The 19,818-nt window shown below is 45.0% G+C and overlaps 1 protein-coding gene across 2 annotated transcripts in view; it reads right to left on the reverse strand.

Moving 5' to 3' along the window:
- macrod2 (mono-ADP ribosylhydrolase 2) overlaps window positions 1-19,818 on the reverse strand; it is a 1,308,647-nt gene that overhangs the window by 79,450 nt on the left and 1,209,379 nt on the right. For both annotated transcript variants that reach the window (XM_024007574.2, XM_070448731.1), the window contains exon 9: window positions 11,970-12,048. In XM_024007574.2, the coding sequence (XP_023863342.2) occupies window positions 11,970-12,048 (79 nt within the window). The remainder of the gene's footprint in view (window positions 1-11,969; window positions 12,049-19,818) is intronic.

The following is a 19,818-nucleotide window of genomic DNA, read 5'->3' on the forward strand; positions in this document are numbered from 1 at the left end:
CACTCTAGTGCAGACCCGGCATGCTGCCGCACCATGGAGTGACAGGTGCAGGCTGTCAGCGCCTGGATTCACATCTACAGAGAGCTTGAGCTGGGGGGTGGAGTGGAAGAGCGATCGAGAATAGCGCACGAATGCCTGCAGGCCAGTACACGGTGTTCAGTCCTCAAGTGGTCCCAATGGCACCCATGTTATACTAACACTCGTTTTACGCGAACGGCTAGATCGACAGTGTAGGCGAGCTGAGAACGGACACTGCGTTACACGCATTCACCACCCTTGATGAACAGTCATCATTACATTGACGACACTATCACACTGTTGACTGACACGTCACACTAGTGACGACACGTCACCCCACCACTATTGACGCACAGCTCACCACTATTGACGATCACTAGTCACCTATTGACGACACAGGTCAGCCACCACACTATGACGACCATCACCACTATGAATCGACACAGTCGCCACCACCCTGATTGACGAACACAGTCCACACACTATTGACGACCCAGATCGCACCACTTGAGCGTCCCAGTCACCGCTCACCACTCATTGACGACACATCACCACACCACTATGCCGTCACACGTCCCTGATTTACGACACCAGTCACACTTTTGCACGACAAAAGTCACCACACCACTTTTTGGACACAGTCACCACTATTGACGACACAGTCACCACCACCACTTATTACGCACAGTCACCACTAATGAGACACAGTCACCGACTTATGCTCCGACACAGTCACCTACCTCTGATGGGACGACACGAGTCACAACTATTGCCGACACAGGTCACCCCACCACTATGCACACCAGTCACCATAATGCACGACACAGTACACTAGTGCACCAGCTCACCACGGCCACACTGTTGATTCGAACACGATCATCCACACCTACTATGACGAACACTTAGGTTCATAACTTCATGACGACACTCAACCCTATTGCCGACCAGTCACCACCAACCATAATGCACGACACAGTTCACCACTATGACGACACGATACCACTATGACACACCGTCACACCAACACTATTGACGACACAGTCACCACTAATTGACGACACCAGTCACCCCACCACTGATTTGACGACACTAGTCGACCTATTGACGAACAGTTCACCACCCTCACTAATTGAACGACACGTCACACCACCACTATTGACGACACAGTTCACCACCACCACTATTGACGACACCGTCCCACCCCACTTTTGCCGACACGTCACCACACAATGTGACGACCGTCACCACCAACCACGTTATTGACGACCCAGGCCCACCAACACCAGATATTGCGACCCAGTTCACCACCAACATCTGCAAGTTTCCAGTGCACCGCCACGTTGAGCTTTTAGGCGAAGCATTTAAATGTTTTTGAACGAGGTCAGTTTCGTTAGCCAGCTGTTACACCGGTCGGACGGCGCGGATGCGCTTTGCCGCTAGGCGCGTGGGACGTCACGTTGTAAGCAGGAGCAATTTGCATCAACAGGCAACAGAATGACTGTGGGGAAACGAGGAGCGCTGAGGTGGTCAATAACATCCTGGTGAAAGTTAGATGGGGAAGGAAGCGACAGGTGCGGGGACGTTATGCAACGCCAGCCGGCTGTGGTGCCAGCTGAGAGATCCGTGCCAGCCCAAGGGCCGGACGACAGAACTGTCGATGGCAGTGGGCTATTCCAGTGTCGGGGCCAGGCACGAGGCAGGTCATGGCTGGGTGTGGCACAAGTAGCGGCCAGAGGACGGCACAGGGGGAGCAGTCCTGACTACTCGCGATACAGGTCGACTAATGCCGGCAGAGGAGAGCCCTGAAGCGTAAGTGGGCAGGCCATGTCAAAGTGAGCAACTGCGCAGAAGAACAACAGGAGTAGGCGTCAGGTGTGAACCAGCTGCTGATACGGACATAGCGGCGCACCTGGTCAACAGCCAGGAAATGTAGCGGCCAAACCAAAGACAGAAATACTTCAGGAAAAAAATGGCAGAAACGAAACTGAATAAGTACAGAGGTAAAAGATAACGGTCGCGTGGAATTCCAACACAAAATCAGAGGTAAAAAAAGGGGTACGCAAAGGCGTACCTGACGGATTAGGTGACAGTAGCCCATGTAGACAAAAGTGCAGGTACAAACCAGTGAACCAGGGCAATGAACACAAAACACAAGCGGGCAGAAGAAAGAGTAAAGTAATCCCCGGACGTCGGTGGGTGATAAGTGAGCAGGATGGCAGTCCAGGCAGACCAGGCATACCCGAAGAATGGGTCCTTGGGCGAGAAAGTCGCGTAGATCCAGAAAACAACCTCGTGCGGCCGATTGTCCATGCACACGATGACAATGCCAGTCACTCTCGAGCTTCCGTACTGCCTCGAAACACACCGCCAACGCAACGCGACACAGCACCCAACACAACACAATCCCACAATACCACAGTCACACCCTACACCAGAACCGACAGCGTGTCCTACGGTCCTAGACAAATCATTTCTCACAACACAATGCGGAACACCCGACACTTAGCTTCAGATGTATGGTTCGCCAAGTCCTCTGGCGCGGTGCGTCGCCCAGGTGGAATACCGTGCTTGCGTCCTCGCATCTGACCCCCTCACTACCCCCCCGCGTGCCTCTCGACAAGATCCAACCGCGCACGCAGGTCCAAAGGATGAAAGACGGCGGCAACGGCACAACAGGTCCTCGCGACGCTCCACAGGGCTTGCCGCAGGAAAAAGCCGCGTACACGTGAGATAGACCGTATACAAGCGTGACCGCCCCCGTAGTACTTGTTCCCACACCACTAATGTGTATCGCCAGTCTTTATAGCAAGTGCCACTATAGCACATGCGCCAGAAGTATACGTGAAGCATGGTCGTCTGCTATGATCTGTAAGTGCGAACCAGTAGTGAGTAGCCATGGAAGTATCTCGTCGTGTCCTCAATGTGTGAGCCTATCAGTGTAAATGGATGTACAGGGTACGAAAATGAACGACAATAGTGCATGCTCCCTCATTGTGCCAGATGGGCAGAGTACGTTTAGCACTAGTAACATACACCCAGCAGTGTACAAGCCAAAATGAAGCCCGAAAGGAAAAAGCCAGGTTGTTGAAAGAGAACTAGCGCACGGAGGGCGGCCGGAGAGGGAGAAGCAGGTGACGCGTGTGAGGGGAATAGTGAGAGGCAGATATGAGATAGGCCGGGAGCCATATTAAATATCTGCCCTTGCCTGGATGGTGTGCCCAGAGGTAATCGTGAAGGGCGAATCGAACCAGGCCAACGCTCCTTGTGGCCTTCACATGGACCCAGTGTCTCTAACGTTGGTGTGTCCGTTGTTGTGTGTGTGTGTGTGGTGTCTGTCACCTACGAACTGTCATGAATGGTTGTGACTAGAATGGTGTGGAGCCGAAGTGGAAAGGGGAAAAAGCAAATAGTGATGATGGTGACGTGATCGTCAGCATAGGAAATAGTGCTACAAAAGCCGAGGTGCTGTGTGAACAAATGAGTAAAAGAATGAAGTATGTCCTAGATTGCGTGTGGATAGGAATCCAGAAATGCTGGCTGGACCAGGTGAAATAAGCGCAAGGACACATCGGTGTGCTATATGCCGTGCGGGTGCTAGTGCGCCGGATGCCGTGTCGTGCGTGCGTGGCGTTCGCGGTGCGGAAAGGAGAGAGAGAGAACGAGAGAGAGAGATAGAGAGACCGACGAGATGAGAGAGAGAGAGAGAGAAGAGATAGACAGACAACAGACAAGAGACAGCAGACCAGCGACAGACGCACAGACAGACGACAGACAGACAGACAGACAGACAGGACAGACAGTCAGACCAGACAGACAGACAGACAGCCAGACAGGACAGCAGCCAGAGACAGACAGACAGACAGCGACAGGACAGACCAGCCAACAGACAGAGCACCAGCAGTGTGTGAGTCCATTCACCCAGATCATTTTAAAGTACGCTAACACACTGAGACTCAATGTCAAACATAATATACCACTCCAAACCACGTGACGGCTGCAAAAGAACCTACCACGGTCTACAAATAAAGAAGGAGCATTATCTGTCTGCCCAAGGCGTTGCCGGAGAACAGTCACATAATACTTATAAAGGACCAATGTGCCAGCCAAAGCGTGGAGAACAGTCACAAAACTATAAAAGGACAATGTGCCAAAGCGTGGAGAACAGTCACAAAACTATAAAAGGACAATGTGCCAAAGCATGCAAGTCTTCAATCAAAGTGCAGGAATTATGAATTACATTTAAATCCTTGCTAATATGGTTACAAATAAAAGGACTATGTGCCAAAGCATGCTCCATTTTCACACATAAATAATAGGACAATATGAATGCCAATCCATGCCCTCAATCATACCAAATAAAACATTCATTAAATTGAAACGCTAATATGGTTACTAATAATACTACGGACAATACACACTTAGCACCTTTTTCTCTATTTAGAATCTAAAATGTCTCTTTGGCTGTCCCCACAGGAGAACCCTTTGAATAACCTTTTTGGATCCGGATAGAACCCTTTTGGTTCCAGGTAGAACCCTATTGGGTTCCATGTAGAACCCCAGATGGTTCTACATTGGAACCCAAAATAGTTCTGCCTGGAACCAAAAATGGTTCTACCTGGAACCAAAAAGTGTTCTCCTATGAGGACAGCAGAAAACCCCTTTTTTCTAAGAGTGTATGACTGTCAAGGCTAATAATGTGTGTGTGTGTGTATGTGTGTGTGTGTGTGTGTGTGTGTGTGTGCGCACACACATGCTAATATAATGCCAAATGATTTATGATATCAATTAAGATGACTATGTATTAATCAAGTGAATGATTTTACTCATCAATGATTTTAATTATCCAATTACTGATTTTCTAATTAGAGTACAAATATAGCATATATCCTCTGGAGTCACTAGGTTTTTGGAGACATTGTTCAATGTAGTTATAGTGTCCATCTACTGTATATGTCATTTAGCAACACTTCTATCCAAAGTGACTTACAGCTGTCTCTTATACACATCTAGATGTGTATAAGAGACAGCATGTGTATCTGTGTAGATCCAGAGGACGTGTGTATCTGTGTAGATCCAGAGGACATGTGTATCTGTGTAGATCCTGTCTCTTATACACATCTAGATGTGTATAAGAGACAGATCCAGAGGACGTGTGTATCTGTGTAGATCCAGAGGACGTGTGTATCTGTGTAACCTGTATTAGTGTTTAAGATGCAGCACATACTTTTTCCCGTCCCTATAACAGTAAAGCATGGCGAGGTCTCATCTTGGCACCAATGTTTCTCATATCAACAGCTTGTTGGGAGGCACACTGTAATGAAACAATCTCCCGTATGCAAATGCCCTGTTTACTGGTCCCTCTGCATTCATTGTTACTTGACGGGTAAAACTAATGCCACTGAGGACACAAACATACAACACAATACATCACAATGAGAAAAGAGAGGAGGAGAGAAAGAAAAAAGCTATTCTCTTGTCTAGACACGCTGAAGTAGAGGTGATGACGTTGGTCAGATGTTGGTAGTGGGGGGTAAGGTGTGTGTAGAGAGACAAGAGAGAGAACACAGAGAGAGAGAGACAGAGAGACAGACAGAGGGAGAGAGGACGAGAGAGAGAGAGGAGAGAGAGAGAAGAGAGAGAAGAGAAGAGAAACGGAAAGAAGGGAAAGAGATGCTGAGAAGAACGAGAGTGAGAGAAGAGAGAAGGAGATAGAAGCAGAACAGAGAGGTAAGACAGATGAAGCAAGCAGAGGAACCAGAGAAGAGAGAAAGACAGAGAAAAGAGAGGGAGAGAGAGAGAGAGAAAGAAAGGAGGAGAGGAGAGAGAGAGAAGAAGGAGAAGAGAAGAAGAGAGAAGAAGATCAGAGGAGAAAAGAGACGAGAGAGCAAACAAAAGAAAGATGAAAGATGAGAAGGAAGAGAGGAGAGACAGAGAGATCCGAGAGGAGAGACGACGAGAGAAGAGAGAGAGAGAGAGGAGAGAGAGATAAAAGAAGAGAGAAGAGAGAGAAGAGTGAGAGACGAAATGTGAGAAATTGAGAGAGAGAGTTGAGAGAGGCAGACGAGAGGAGAGAGAAAGAAGGGAGTAGAGGAGAGAGAGAGTACAGGAGGAGAGCGGAGAAGAGAGAGAAAGAGAGAGACGAGAAGAGAGAGAGGAGAGAACAATAAGAAGAGAGAAAAGAAGAAGAGAGAGAGAGACGAGGAGAGAGAGAAGTACAAGGAAGAGAGAGAGAGCGAGAAGCAAGAACGAGAAGAGAAGAGAGAGAGAGCGGAAGAGAAGAGAGAGAGAGAGAGAAGGAGAGGAAGGAGAGAAGAAGGAGAGAGAGATATTGCCAATAAGCAGCAGTTTGGAATGGTGTTGGTGAGTGAGGAAGAAAGAGACAGATAGAATGAGGTCGAGGGAGAATGTTCTAGCTACAGTGAGTTGAGGAGAGACGCAGAGAGGAGGAGAGAAATTGGGCTGTTCTAAGCGAGAAGATGACACTGTGTGATAGAACAAGCCTTTACAGCACCGTGTGATTTAGTCACAACGTGTCATGTAGTCTGTCTGTGTTCCTCTGTCTCTTCCCGCTGATCCACGCAACTGCCTGACTGACACACACACACACACACACACACAGACACACACACACACACACTCTGCCTGTCTATCTCCAGCCGTGATGATGAGGTGTTACGACAGAGTTTGAGCACAGTCTGAGTTGAGCTAGGATTCTCTGGTTATTTCGACACATCTACTCCCAGGCACTATCAAGGACACCTGCCGAGCTAATTCTGGTTCTCTCAGATTCCCGCTCCAATTCTGCTCAAGCAAAAGACAAGTATTCTTCACACTGTGAGATTAACCATTGCATATGTCATAACCATGACAACTAAGCTTTGTTTTTCAGTCAGAAAGTTATGGCAGTTACTTCAGTCAGAAAGTTATGGCAAAAATATAATGGCCAAACACAGTTAATCTTCTTCTTCTTCTTTGGGATTTGGTTGCCATCAAACTTGTAGGTGCATGCACCGCCACCTACTGTACTGGAGTGTGAGGCCAGTCACGGCCTACCTACATTAAATTCCGGTAAATACAAAATTGTGAAAAAGTAAAAGTAAAATTGCCCTGCCAACTATTAGCCCTCACTAAAAACACCACCCCATTCCACTATTGAACCCCATCTAATTCTATTCCAGGCCAACGGTCTGGGAGGACAGAACATTACCACTCAACACCCCCTGCAAATCTTCTGCAGTAAAACCTCGCAATCCCAAGTACTTCTCTGCAGCTGCCACAACAACCTCTATTTTCTGCAGTACAGTTGACAACCATGGCTTTAATTGCTAAGAAACACCCCTTACTGAAGCACATATTATTCATATCCCTCTCTATTGGTCTCTGCATACTCWCAAGAATCCTCTCAGGAWCCCTCACCCTGTACCCATCTTCCTCTACCACTCTCTTCACTGCTTCAGCATACAACACTTTCTGTACAACTCTGACCCTGGCAACCCCTAACTGTACTCCTCCGATCTCCAGCCTCATGGGCACCGCCACACTTTCTCCACCAATACTACACATTCCCTCCTTTCATGGCCTCCWGCACACTTCTCACATCTAGGAATCTCCATCCTACACACAGCTGCAACACCGTAGTATTTCCAGAACAAAAGCTCTCACAAGATAACTGACACATCCTAACTTYACCTTGTTGGGCAAAGATTCTGCATCAAAACTCAGCAGGACAGACACCGGGTCTGTGTCGTACCAAACGCCAGGCGTCACAGACACCAGGAATCTTCCATTTCAGCTGATCCTCCTCAACACTTAATGCCACCCCTGTTATCGCTCCTTTCAACGCCGCCCTGCTCCGGAGAGCAAAGTAAGTCATAGTMCCTGTCCCTAGTCGTGTGGTCCGGACTGCCTGCTCCCTCTGGACGGAAGAAACACACTAAATCATCACGAGTCCACTTCACATTACTGTCACCGACTCAACAGTCCTCAACCTCTTCTCCACCATGACACCACATACACTGTATGGATCAGACAGAATAAAAGGATCCATTCTCTTCACAAATCTGAAGGTAAGATATAGATCCRGAACAGTCATTCTGATTTCCATGTAAAATAGCCTTTTGATTGACTAAAACAACAGCCATAATCTGGGTTTTTTTCAGATAGAAATGCTGAACAATTTAGAAAAATMAGTTTTTGTGTAGCCATGTGAGAGTATTATTCCAGCTGATCTGTTGTGTTATGTCATTACATGTTACATATGACCATGGACAGTGTCTTGTGAAAGACTCATGTTTGACCTTTTCTCAATTGAGAACGGTTGACTAACTCAGTCAGTGGTTCTCAACTCTCTCCTCATGGACCCCCAGCTGTTCTAGAGGTAGCTCACTTAACTGAATTAAAATCCTAATTTGATCTCGTTTTATAAAAWATATCATCTAATTTCATGAAAAACATGATTTTGACTCTTCGGGACCTTTAACAAGGTTGTGAAAATGGAAAGGACTGGGCTCTCGGTTCTCTTTAAGTTACAGTAGGTTAAAGAAAGGGACAACTCTTGGTTCTCCTGTGTTGGATATCCAGCGAAAGCTTTGAACAGGTGTCAGAGACCAGATGCCTTTAGCAGACAGAGGGGGAGGTAGACAGTGGGAAGGGGCTTGAGGGGGGAAGGTACTTAGGGGGTGTGTCCCAGGAGGAAGTGAAAAGGCAACCCTTAACCTGTGAGCTCATAGGTCACATCAAAGCCCAGACTGTGTGATGAGGGAAAGCTCCTGTGTGTGTGTGTGTGTGTGTGTGTGTGTGTCGTGTGTTGTGCTGTGCTGGCTGTCGTGTGTAATGTAATGTGTGTGTGTGTGTGTGTGTGTGTGTGTGATGAGGGAAAGCACACCACTGTGTGGCACTTCTGCTTGTTCCAGCCATGCCCTTCTCTAAAGGTCTCCAATTGAATTTCTCTCCATTATTTGAACCTCTCAAGACCTCATTAAGAAGTCACTGCACGTCAATAAAAAGTAGCTTCAGGAAGAGTTATCTTCCATTACCTCAAGCTAGACATAACAGCTTTCCGTGTGCTTTGCTGCGCTACAATAGTACAATAGCACAGTGTTGTCGGTCAATCAGTTTTTAAGTCTGTGCATGTCAATGAGCAGTAGTTTCAGGAGGAGTTGGTTATCTTCTCTTAGATATCTTCTCTTAGTATTCACAACTCTTCTGCTGGTTTCCTGTACATTAAAACAATAGCAGGGCTTTTCTTTCCTCCTTTCCCTCACCCAAACCTAAAACCCAGCCCAAACTCGAATGGATTATTGTCTATTTAGGCTTACTTGAAATGGTGAAATTATGGTGTGACTTAATTTCCACTAGGGGCAACGCAAGTGCCTATTTCCCCCKAAAAATAAATAATACATGTTTTTTTTAAATGTTGGAACTCAGTCAGTGACTCAACTTACTGTTGCTAGGTGGAATAGTAGAATACACAAGGTGTAATTTCAAAATGTGGCTGTTTATCAACAATCGTTATGATAGTTTCTCAATTAGCCCATGTCAGCATTTTTTTTTTAGATTGGTAAATTAGTCTAGCGGCCATTTATTCTGTTAGTCAGTCTCACTCAGATATCATATTACAAACTGAAAACATTTCTCTCCATCCCATGACAAAATGTGTAGAATTGCAGCAAACTAGCTTTAAAACGGCAACATGTTCTCTACACCCCATGGCAAAATGGGGGGCTGGGGGATTTTTGGTGTCCCCCACCCTCATCAAAGTTGCCTATCCCTGATTTAATATGATCGATGAGCTAGGCATGGGCATTGTGGATGGGGTAGAGGATCACAGGATGGGCTTGAACAGCAAGCTACAGTATGATTCAGAAGATTGTGAGTTCAATCCCAGTGCTAGGCACCTGTTTTGTATTTTTGTTTTAACCCTAACCTTAACCTTAACCTTAACCATTAACCTTAACCCTATCCCAAACCTAACCCTAACCCTATCCCAAACTTAACCCGAAACCTTAACCTAACCTTAACCCTAACTTACCCAACCCTATACCCTATCCAAACATTTACCAACTATCAAACCTAACCTAACCTTAACCCTAACCTAAACCACCCTACCAAACCTACCTAACCTAACCTAACCCTACCCAAAACCTTAACCCTAACCTTAACCCTATCCCAACCTTACCCAAACTCTTAACCCTAACCCTAACCTTAATCCTATCCCAACTTACCCAAACCTTAACCTTAACCGTAACCCTACCCAAACCTTAACCCTAACCTTGAACCCAACCCCCATAACCCTAACCTTTAACCCAAAACCTTAACCCAACCCTACCCTTAACCTTTAACCCAACCCTTAACCCTATCCAATATCCTTAACACAAACCTTAACCCTAACCCAAAACCTTAACCCTAACCTTAACCCGTACCCAAGCCTTAACCCTAACCTTAACCAATCTGAAGTAACTAAACCCTAATGCTACATTTGACCAAAATCTCAGAATTAATGCCTAAATGTAACTGTCAAGGTTAGTTTTGGTTTCACTTTTGCGCAGTTTGACTGACAGCTAACATACTCCATAATCTACAGACATACCACAGACGGCCCCACACGCCATAATTGAAAGCGCCAGCCATGCCTTATCTCTCTTGCTGCATTTATGACACGTTATGGTGTTTTCTTTGGAGATCGTGTTGCTAAAACTCCATTATAGTGATGGAGATGGACTCATCATGGTGACTTTGGGAGTGTGATAACTAATAATGAACAACTTTCCCAAGGCTTTCCTCTACACTAGTAAGGTGGTGAAAGGTTTCCTGCCTACATTGCATTTGGATGATGGAGATGTACTTATTGTACTTATTGCTGGCACTTTGGGAGTGATAACGGCAGAAACAACAGCTCTAGAAATCCATCTCACAACATTAATATGAAAAGGCGTTCCATCAGTGCACGGGGACAGGCAATATCATTACACACACTGTAGGGGGAAGGTCATCTTCCAGCAAAGAGTTAAAACAGGGAAGTGGGATGGAGGGAGAAAAGGAGAGAAGGAGAGGGGAGGAGGGGAGGAGAGAAGGAGGGAGGGTGGAAAGTAAAGAGGGAGGAAGAAAGGCAACATGAGGGAAGAGGGAGGAAAAGAGCGAGGGAGGGAGGAAGAGAGTAGGTGGATGACAGGAGTATTTGGGAAGGAGAGAGAGGGAGAGAGAGGGAGGGTAAGGGTGGGGGGGAACAAAACAGTCTCCATGTGAGAGTCGAAGGAAGATGAAGGCCTGAAACTCTGTATTCCTTCTAGGGGACGAGGAGTTGGGAAGATGGAGTGAGAGAGAGTCAAACAGAGACACAGAGAGAGATTCTGAACGAGAGAGAGAGACATGGGAGAGCCTGGGATTTTCAAGATGGGGAGGGAATAGGTGCCACATGGGAGATATTGCTAGCACGGTGAAGCAGACTTGTCTACCCTTCAGCCCCCCATACACCCCTATAGCCCTTTAGCTCTAATCCTCCATGGTCCCCTYGCCATCAGAGATGGTGACTGGTTGCTCCTGGCTTCAGGGCTCAGAGATGGGAGCGGAGGGGTGTGTGTGTTCTTGTGTGTGGAGGGTTGGGTGGCAGGAGAGACTTGGGGCAGAAAATAACGTGCATTTGTTTATCTATCGTCTCTGTGAGACTCGGCGAGACAGCTTTGCTTTGTTGTGAATGCTTCCTGGAACTCCCTGAGAGAGACATGCCCTTTTCAGCAGAGAACTGGCTGGCTGGCTGGTCCAACAGGATTGTTCTCTAGAGTTGCCCCTCAAATACAAACACTGCACAACTAATCCAAAGGCCTTCTCTCATTGTAAAGTATCTGATGACACTAAAGTTAGACGTTATGTTGCTTTATAGCCCCAGGTAAACTCAGGAAGGACAGGGACACTACATTCCATGGCAGGCATATTGGAAACAGAACCAGACGTACCTTGGAAGACTTGAAGGATTTTTTCCTTGTAGATCCTGTAGTCCGCCTCCAGGAAGACACAGAAYATAACACGTTCGATCTGCACAGAAAGAAAAAATAGAGAGAAAGAAAGAAAGGAAGAAATAAATAATTCCATTATTCCACTGTTGCTATTAATTGCACATTCAACTCCAGACCATCAGGACCAACAGATCCCACAAGAGCTACTAAAGGGACAAAATCAACAATTGAGGAACCGATGATAACATTTTACACCAGGGAGCCACAATCAAACCATAAGCATATTTCAGAATATCCTATTAGCCAATTAGCTGGCTCCCCAGTACAGACCACCAGCCTAGGTTCGTGTTCCAAATGGCACCCTATTCCCTATGCAGCACACTACTTCTGACCAGGACCCATAGTACTCTGGTTAAAAAAGTAGTGCACTATATAGAGAGTAGGATGCCATTTGGGACACAACCATGCCCCACTGGTGGCAGCAGTGGGGTCTACTACTGAGCAGGCTTTTAGTGAATATTACACTATATTACACTACATTACATCAGATATTGGAGATAATATCTGAATGAGAGCATTTCCTTTGGTAGGATAAATTAAATATTTCCCCAGCACCATAAAGTACAACTAAAAAGGTACTCATTCTCAAACCATAGACAAAAACGTGCAGCTATAGGTATCCTTTGACTCAGTACTTTGCTCTTATGAACTACCTCAGGGATTTAGAACTCACTAACTACTAACTGTAATTTATTTTACACTATGAGTGCTGCTATTAAGATGTGCTTCTAATTCATAATCCCTATAGTTATCCTCTCAAGCTGAACACTTTGGAGGGATGTTGCTATGACTAATTCAAATTGCACCCTGCAAATGTCAGCATATTCTTTTTGAATGACTATACTCTCTGTATATTCATTTCCTTATGTCTCATTTATTGTTATGAATTTTTGCCTGTGTGGGTTGTTACCATGCCTTCAGAAAGTATTCATACCCCTTGACTTATTCCACATTTTGTTGTGTTACAGCCTGAATTCATATATATTCTTCTCACCCATCTACACACAATACCCCATAATGACGAAGCTCATCAAATTAATTCACATCCCCAAGTGTAAGGAGCGACGCTGGTAGACAAGAAGCAGGTACAGGGAGAACATTTAATGAACAATGGACATGAAACAGAACAGGAACAGCGTCTGGACAGGGGAAAAATAACGACACCAATGCTGACACGGGGAACCAACAGAGGAACAGACAGAAATAGACGGGGCAATCAACAAAGGGAAGGAGTCTTGTGGCGGGCCGGGCGCAGTGCACGCTGACACGGTCGCCAGGTGTACGGTGTTTCRTCCGACACATTGGTTCGACTGGTTTCTGGGATAAGTGAGCATTGTGTCAAGAAGCAGTGCGGCTTGGTTGTGTTGTGTTTCGGGGGACGCACGGCTTTCGACCTTCGCCTCTCCCGAGTCCGTACAGGAGTTGCAGCGATGAGACAAGACTGTAACTACCAATTGGACACCACGAAATTGGGGAGAAAAAGGGGTACAAAAATAAATACAAAATCAAGGAGTCTCCAATGAGCGCTGCTGCGTGTAATGATGGTGACAGGTGTACGTAACGAAGGGCAGCCTGGCGCCATCGAGCGCCAGAGAGGGAGAGCGGGAGCAGGCGTGACACCGAGTCAATAAATGTTAGAATCATCTTTGGCAGCGATTACAGATTTGAGTCTTTCTGTGTAAGTCTCTTAGAGCTTTGCACACCTGGATTGTACAATATTTGCAAATTATTATTTGTTTTAATTCTTCAAGCTCTGTCAAGTTGATTGTTGATCATTGCTAGACAGCCATTTTCAAGTCTTGCCATAGATTTAAGTCAAAACTGTAACTAGGCCACTCAGGAACATTCAATGTCGTCTTGGTAAGCAACTCCAGTGTATATTTGGCCTTGTGTTTAGGTTACTGTCCTGCTGAAAGGTGAATTTGTCTCCCAGTGTCTGTTGGATTGCAGACTGAACCAGGTTTACCGCTAAGATTTTGCCTGTGCTAAGCTCAATTCAGTTTATTGTTATGCTAAAAAACTCCCTAATCCTTGCAGATGACAAGCATACCCATAACATGATGCAGCCACCACCATGCTTGAAAATATGGATAGTGGTACTCAGTAATGTGTTGTATTGGATTTGTCCCAAACATACACTTTGTATTCAGGACACAAAGTTAATTTATTTMCCAAAGTTTTTGTAGTTTTACTTTAGTGCCTTATTGCAAGCAGGATGCATGTTTTGCATTATTTGTATTCTGTACAGGCTTCCTTCTTATCACTCTGTCATTTAGGTTAGTACTGTGGAGTAACTACAACGTTGTTGATTCARCTTCAGGTTTCTCCTATCACAGCCATTCAACTCTGTAACTGTTTTAAAGTAACCATTGGCCTCATGGTGAAATCCCWGAGTGGTTTCCTTCCTCTCTGGTAACTGAGTTAGGAAGGACGCCTGTATCTTTGTAGTGACTGGGTGTATTGATACACCATCCAACGTGTAATTAATAACTTCACCATGCTCAAAGGGATATTCAATGTATGTTTATAACTTTTTTACCAATAGGTGCCCTTCTTTGCTAGGCATTGGAAAACCTCCCTGGTCTTTGTGGTTGAATCTGTGTTAGAAAGTCACTGCTCGATTAATTGACCTTATAGATGATTGTATGTGTGGGGTACAGAGATGAGGTTGACATAAAAAAAATGATGTTAACCACTATTATTGCACACAGAGTGAGTCCATGCAACTTATTATGTGACTTGTTAAACACATTTTCACTAATGATCTTATTTAGGCTGGCCATAACAAAGATGTTGAATACTTGAAGATGTTGAATACTTGAAGAAAAACATGATTCTACTTTGACATTATGCTTAAACCAGGGACCCAAAATCTAAATGTAATCCATACACGCAGACTSTAACACAGCAAAATGTGGAAAAATTCAAGGGGTGTGAATACTTTCGGAAGGTACTCAACCGCTCATCAACAATTCAAGATCCAAAAACACATTCATTTTTTTTAAACTGAAAAGATTGAAATATAAATCCCTGTCTTACAACGGTGAGTACACTGAATACATATGACTGGAATAATGTCTGCTCTAATGCACAATCACATGAATACCTCTCCACCATCACTCTCCTATCTACCTTCCTATTGTACAATACAGCACCCTCTCCATAAAGGAAGCAGGCATGAAATACACAAACACATGACATTATATTATCTAATGAACTACTACGGTGTTCTGTAATGTTCCCTATTATGTTTCCTTTTAGTCTTAGTCTGTAATATGTACAGTATGTCATTTCCCTTGATTTCAGGAAGTATTATCTCAGCATGACACAGACAACCTCACAGAGAAGAGCTTTGTCACAAACGTATCTGTCTGTAACAGAGTCGCTGTTTGAAACAGAGTTGCTGTCTGTAACAGAGTCCCTATCTGAAACAGAGTCGCTGTCTGAAACAGAGTTGCTGTCTGAAACAGAGTTGCTGTCTGAAACAGAGTTGCTGTCTGAAACAGAGTCYCTGTCTGAAACAGAGTCGCTGTCTGAAACAGAGTCGCTGTCTGAAACACAGTCGATGTCTGAAACAGAGTTGCTGTCTGAAACAGAGTCGATGTCTGAAACAGAGTCGATGTCTGTAACAGTGTCTGTCTGAAACAGAGTTGCTGTCTGAAACACAGTCGATGTCTGAAACACAGTCGATGTCTGTAACAGTGTCTGTCAGTAACAGAGTGTCTGTCTGTAACAGTGTCTGTCTGTAACAGTGTCTGTCTGTAACAGACTCTGTAACAGGGTGTCTGTCTGTAACAGTACCTGTCTGTAACAGAGTGTCTGTCTGTAACAGTGCCTGTCTGTAACAGAGTGTCTGTCTGTAACAGTGTCTGTCTGTAACAGAGTGTCTGTCTGTAACAGACTCTGTAACAGGGTGTCTGTCTGTAACAGTGTCTGTCTGTAACAGAGTGTCTGTCTGTAACAGACTCTGTAACAGGGTGTCTGTCTGTAACAAAGTGTCTGTCTGTCCATGGCCTATTTTAAAGCATCTCCTTCTTCCTTCTCTGATCGGTTTCTTGCATTACACACAGTGGGACACAGACATAAGATACTGGCTCCATTGAATATGGCAATTTTACACAACAGTTGTAATGATGGAGAGACAGAGAGAGACAGGAGAGACCAAGGAAGAGACAGGGAGAGACAAAGGGAGAGACAGGGAAGACAGAGAGAGAGACAGAGAGAGAGAGAGGCAGAGAGAGTCAGAGAGAGACAAAGAGAGTCAGAGGGAGATGGAGAGAGAGATAGAGAGAGTCATAGAGAGACAAGAGAAAGAGGTCACAGAGAGGACAGGGAGAAGACAGGGAGAGACAGAGAGAGAGACAGAGGAGTCAGAGAGACAGAGTCAGAGAGACGGAGAGACAGAGATAATCAAAGAGAGAGACTTCTTGAAACTTTGAAACTTCTTATGTGTAATGTTTACTTTAATTCGTTTTGTTTGTTTCACTTTTGTGTATTTTCTTACCTCATTGCTTTGGCAATGTTAACACATGTTTCCCATTGCCAATATTAAAGCCCCTTGAATTGAATTGAATTGAATTTGAGAGAGAGAGAGAGAGAGAAGAGAAGAGAGAGAGAGAGAGAGAGAGAGAGAGAGAGATGAGAGAGATGAGGAGAGAGAGGGAGAGAGAGACGAGAGAGACGAGAGAGAAATGGAGAGATTTCAGAGAGTTAGAGAGAGTCCGAGAGAGACAGAGAGAGATGGAGAGAGAGTCAGAGAGAGAGAGAGTCAGAGAGAGACAGAGAAAGACAGAGAGAGACAGAGAGAAATCAGTTATAGAACCCATTGCCCTTTATGGTTGTGAGATCTGGGGACCTCCACCAACCAAGAATTCACGAAATGGGACAAACACTAAATTGAGACTCTGCAGAAGAGTCCCCTAAGCAAACTGGTCCTGGGGGCTCTGTTCACAAACACAAACAGAGGCCCAGGACAGCAACACAATTAGCCCCAACCAAAACAAAAAGATAATTACTTGACATTTTGGAAAAAAATTACAAAAAAACGGAGCAAATGCTATTTGGCCCTAAATGCTATTCGGCCATAAACAGAGAGTACACATTGGCAGAATACCTGACCACTGTGACTGACCCAAAATTAAGGAAAGCTTTTACTATGTACAGACTCAGTGAGCATAGCCTTGCTATTGAGAAAGGTCTCAGTAGGCAGACCTGGCTCTCAAGAGAAGTGTCACATCCTCATGTTTCACCTGTCTTTGTGCTTGTCACCACCCCCTCCAGGTGTCACCCATCTTCCTCATTATCCCCAGTGTATATATACCTGTGTTCTCTGTTTGGCTGTTGCTAGTTCGTCTTGTATCGTCAGGTCTTACCAGTGTGTTTTCCCGTCTCCCTGCTTTCTCAAGTTCTGTTTCCTAGTTTTGCAGATTCTGACCATTCCTGCCTGACTCTGACCGGTTTACGAACCTCTGCCTATCCTGACCCCGAGCCTGCCTGCCGTTCTGTACCTGCCTGACTCTGACCTGTTTACTAACCTCTGCCTGTCCTGACCCCGAGCCTGCCTGCCTTTGAACTATCTTTTGCCTGCCCCCTGTTTGGGTCAATAAACATCTGTGACTCTAGCATCTGGGTCTTATCCTAAGTTCTGATAAGAAGACAGGCTATGTGCTCACTGCCCACAAAATGAGGTGGAAACTGAGCTACACTTCCTAACCTCCTGCCAAATGTATGACCATATTAGAAACAGATGTTTCCCTCAGATTACACAGATCCACAAAGAATTAGAAAACAAATCCAATATTTGATAAACTCCCATATCTACAAATGTCTACTGTTTGCTGATGATCTGGTGCTTCTGTCACCAACCAAGGAGGGCCTACAGCAGCACCTAGATCTTCTGCACAGATTCTGTCAGACCTGGGCCCTGACAGTAAATCTCAGTAAGACCAAAATAATGGTGTTCCAAAAAAGGTCCAGTCGCCAGGACCACAAATTCCATCTAGACACCGTTGCCCTAGAGCACACAAAAAACTATACATACCTCGGCCTAAACATCAGCGAGCATCCCACAGGTAGCTTCCACAGAGCTGTGAACGATCTGAGAGACAAGGCAGAAGGGCATTCTATGCCATCAAAAGGAACATAAATTTCAACATACCAATTAGGATCTGGCTAAAAATACTTGAAAATCAGTCATAGAGCCATTGCCCTTTATGGTTGTGAGGTCTGGGGTCCGCTCACCAACCAAGATTTCACAAAATGGGGACAAACACCAAATTGAGACTCTGCATGCAGAATTCTGCCAAAAATATCCCCGTGTACAACGTAGAACACCAAATAATGCATGCAGAGCAGAATTAGGCCGATACCCACTAATTATCAAAATCCGCAGAAAAAGCGAGCCGTTTAAATTCTACAACCACCTAAAAGGAAGCGATTCCCAAACCTTCCATAACAAAAGCCATCACTACAGAGAGATGAACCTGGAAAGAAGAGTTGCCCTAAGCAAAGCTGGTCCTAGGCTCTGTTCACAAACACAAACACACCCACAGAGCCCCAGGACAACAGCACAATTAGAACCCAACCAAATCATTGAGAAAACAAAAAAGATAATTACTTGACACATTGGAAAGAATTAACAAAAAAAACAGAGCAAAACTAGAATGCTATTTGGCCCTAAACAGAGAGTACACAGTGGCAGAAATACCTGACCACTGTGACTGACCCAAACTTAAGGAAAGCTCTTGACTATGTACAGACTCAGTGAGCATAGCCTTTGCTATTGAGAAAAGGCCGCCGTAGGCAGACATGGCTCTCAAGAGAAGACAGGCTATGTGCTCACTCCACAAAATGAGGTGTGAAACTGAGCTGCACTTCCTAACCTCCTGCCCAATGTATGACCAATTAGAGAGGACATATTTCCTCAGATTACACAGATCCACAAAGAATTCGGAAAAACAAATCCAATTTTGATAAACTCCCATATCTACTGGGTGGAAATTCCACAGTTGTGCCATCACAGCAGCAAGATTTGTGGACCTGTTGCCACAAGAAAAGGGCAACCAGGAAGAACCAAACACCATTGTAATACAACCATATTTATGTTTATTTATTTTAACTTGTGTGCTTAACCATTTGTACATTGTTACAACACTGTATATATATAATATGACATTTGTAATGGCTTTTATTGTTTGAACTTCTGTATGTGGTAATGGTTACTGTTAATTTTTATTGTTTATTTCACTTTGTTATATATCTACCTCACTTTGCTTGGCAATGTTAACACTGTTTCCCATGCCAAGTAAAGCCCCTTGAATTGAATTGATACAGAGAAACAGAGATACAGAGAGAGACAGAGATACAGAGAGAAGGAAGAGGAACAGAGCGACAGAGACAGAGGCAGAGAGATACAAGAGAGACAGGAGATACAGAAGAGACAGAGAGACAGAGAGAGAAGAGAGACAGAGACAGAGAGAAGGAGAGATACAGAGAGACAAGGAGATACAGAGAGGACAGAGAGAGAAGAGAGACAGAGACAGAGAGAAAGGAGAGAGATACAGAGAGACAGAGATACAGAGAGACAGAGATACAGAAGAGACAGGGAGAAGGAAGAGAGAGACAGAGACAGAGAGACAGAGAGAAGAGAGATGACAGAGAGACAGAGTACAGGAGAGACAGAGAGAGAAGAGAAGACAGAGACAGAAAGAGCAAGGAGAGATACAGAGAGACAGAGATACAGAGAGCAGAGATACAGCAGAGACAGAGATACAGAGAGGACGGAGAGAGA

The sequence above is a fragment of the Salvelinus sp. IW2-2015 genome, linkage group LG18 (assembly GCF_002910315.2).
Source record: "Salvelinus sp. IW2-2015 linkage group LG18, ASM291031v2, whole genome shotgun sequence".
NCBI classification, from domain to species: domain Eukaryota; kingdom Metazoa; phylum Chordata; class Actinopteri; order Salmoniformes; family Salmonidae; genus Salvelinus; species Salvelinus sp. IW2-2015.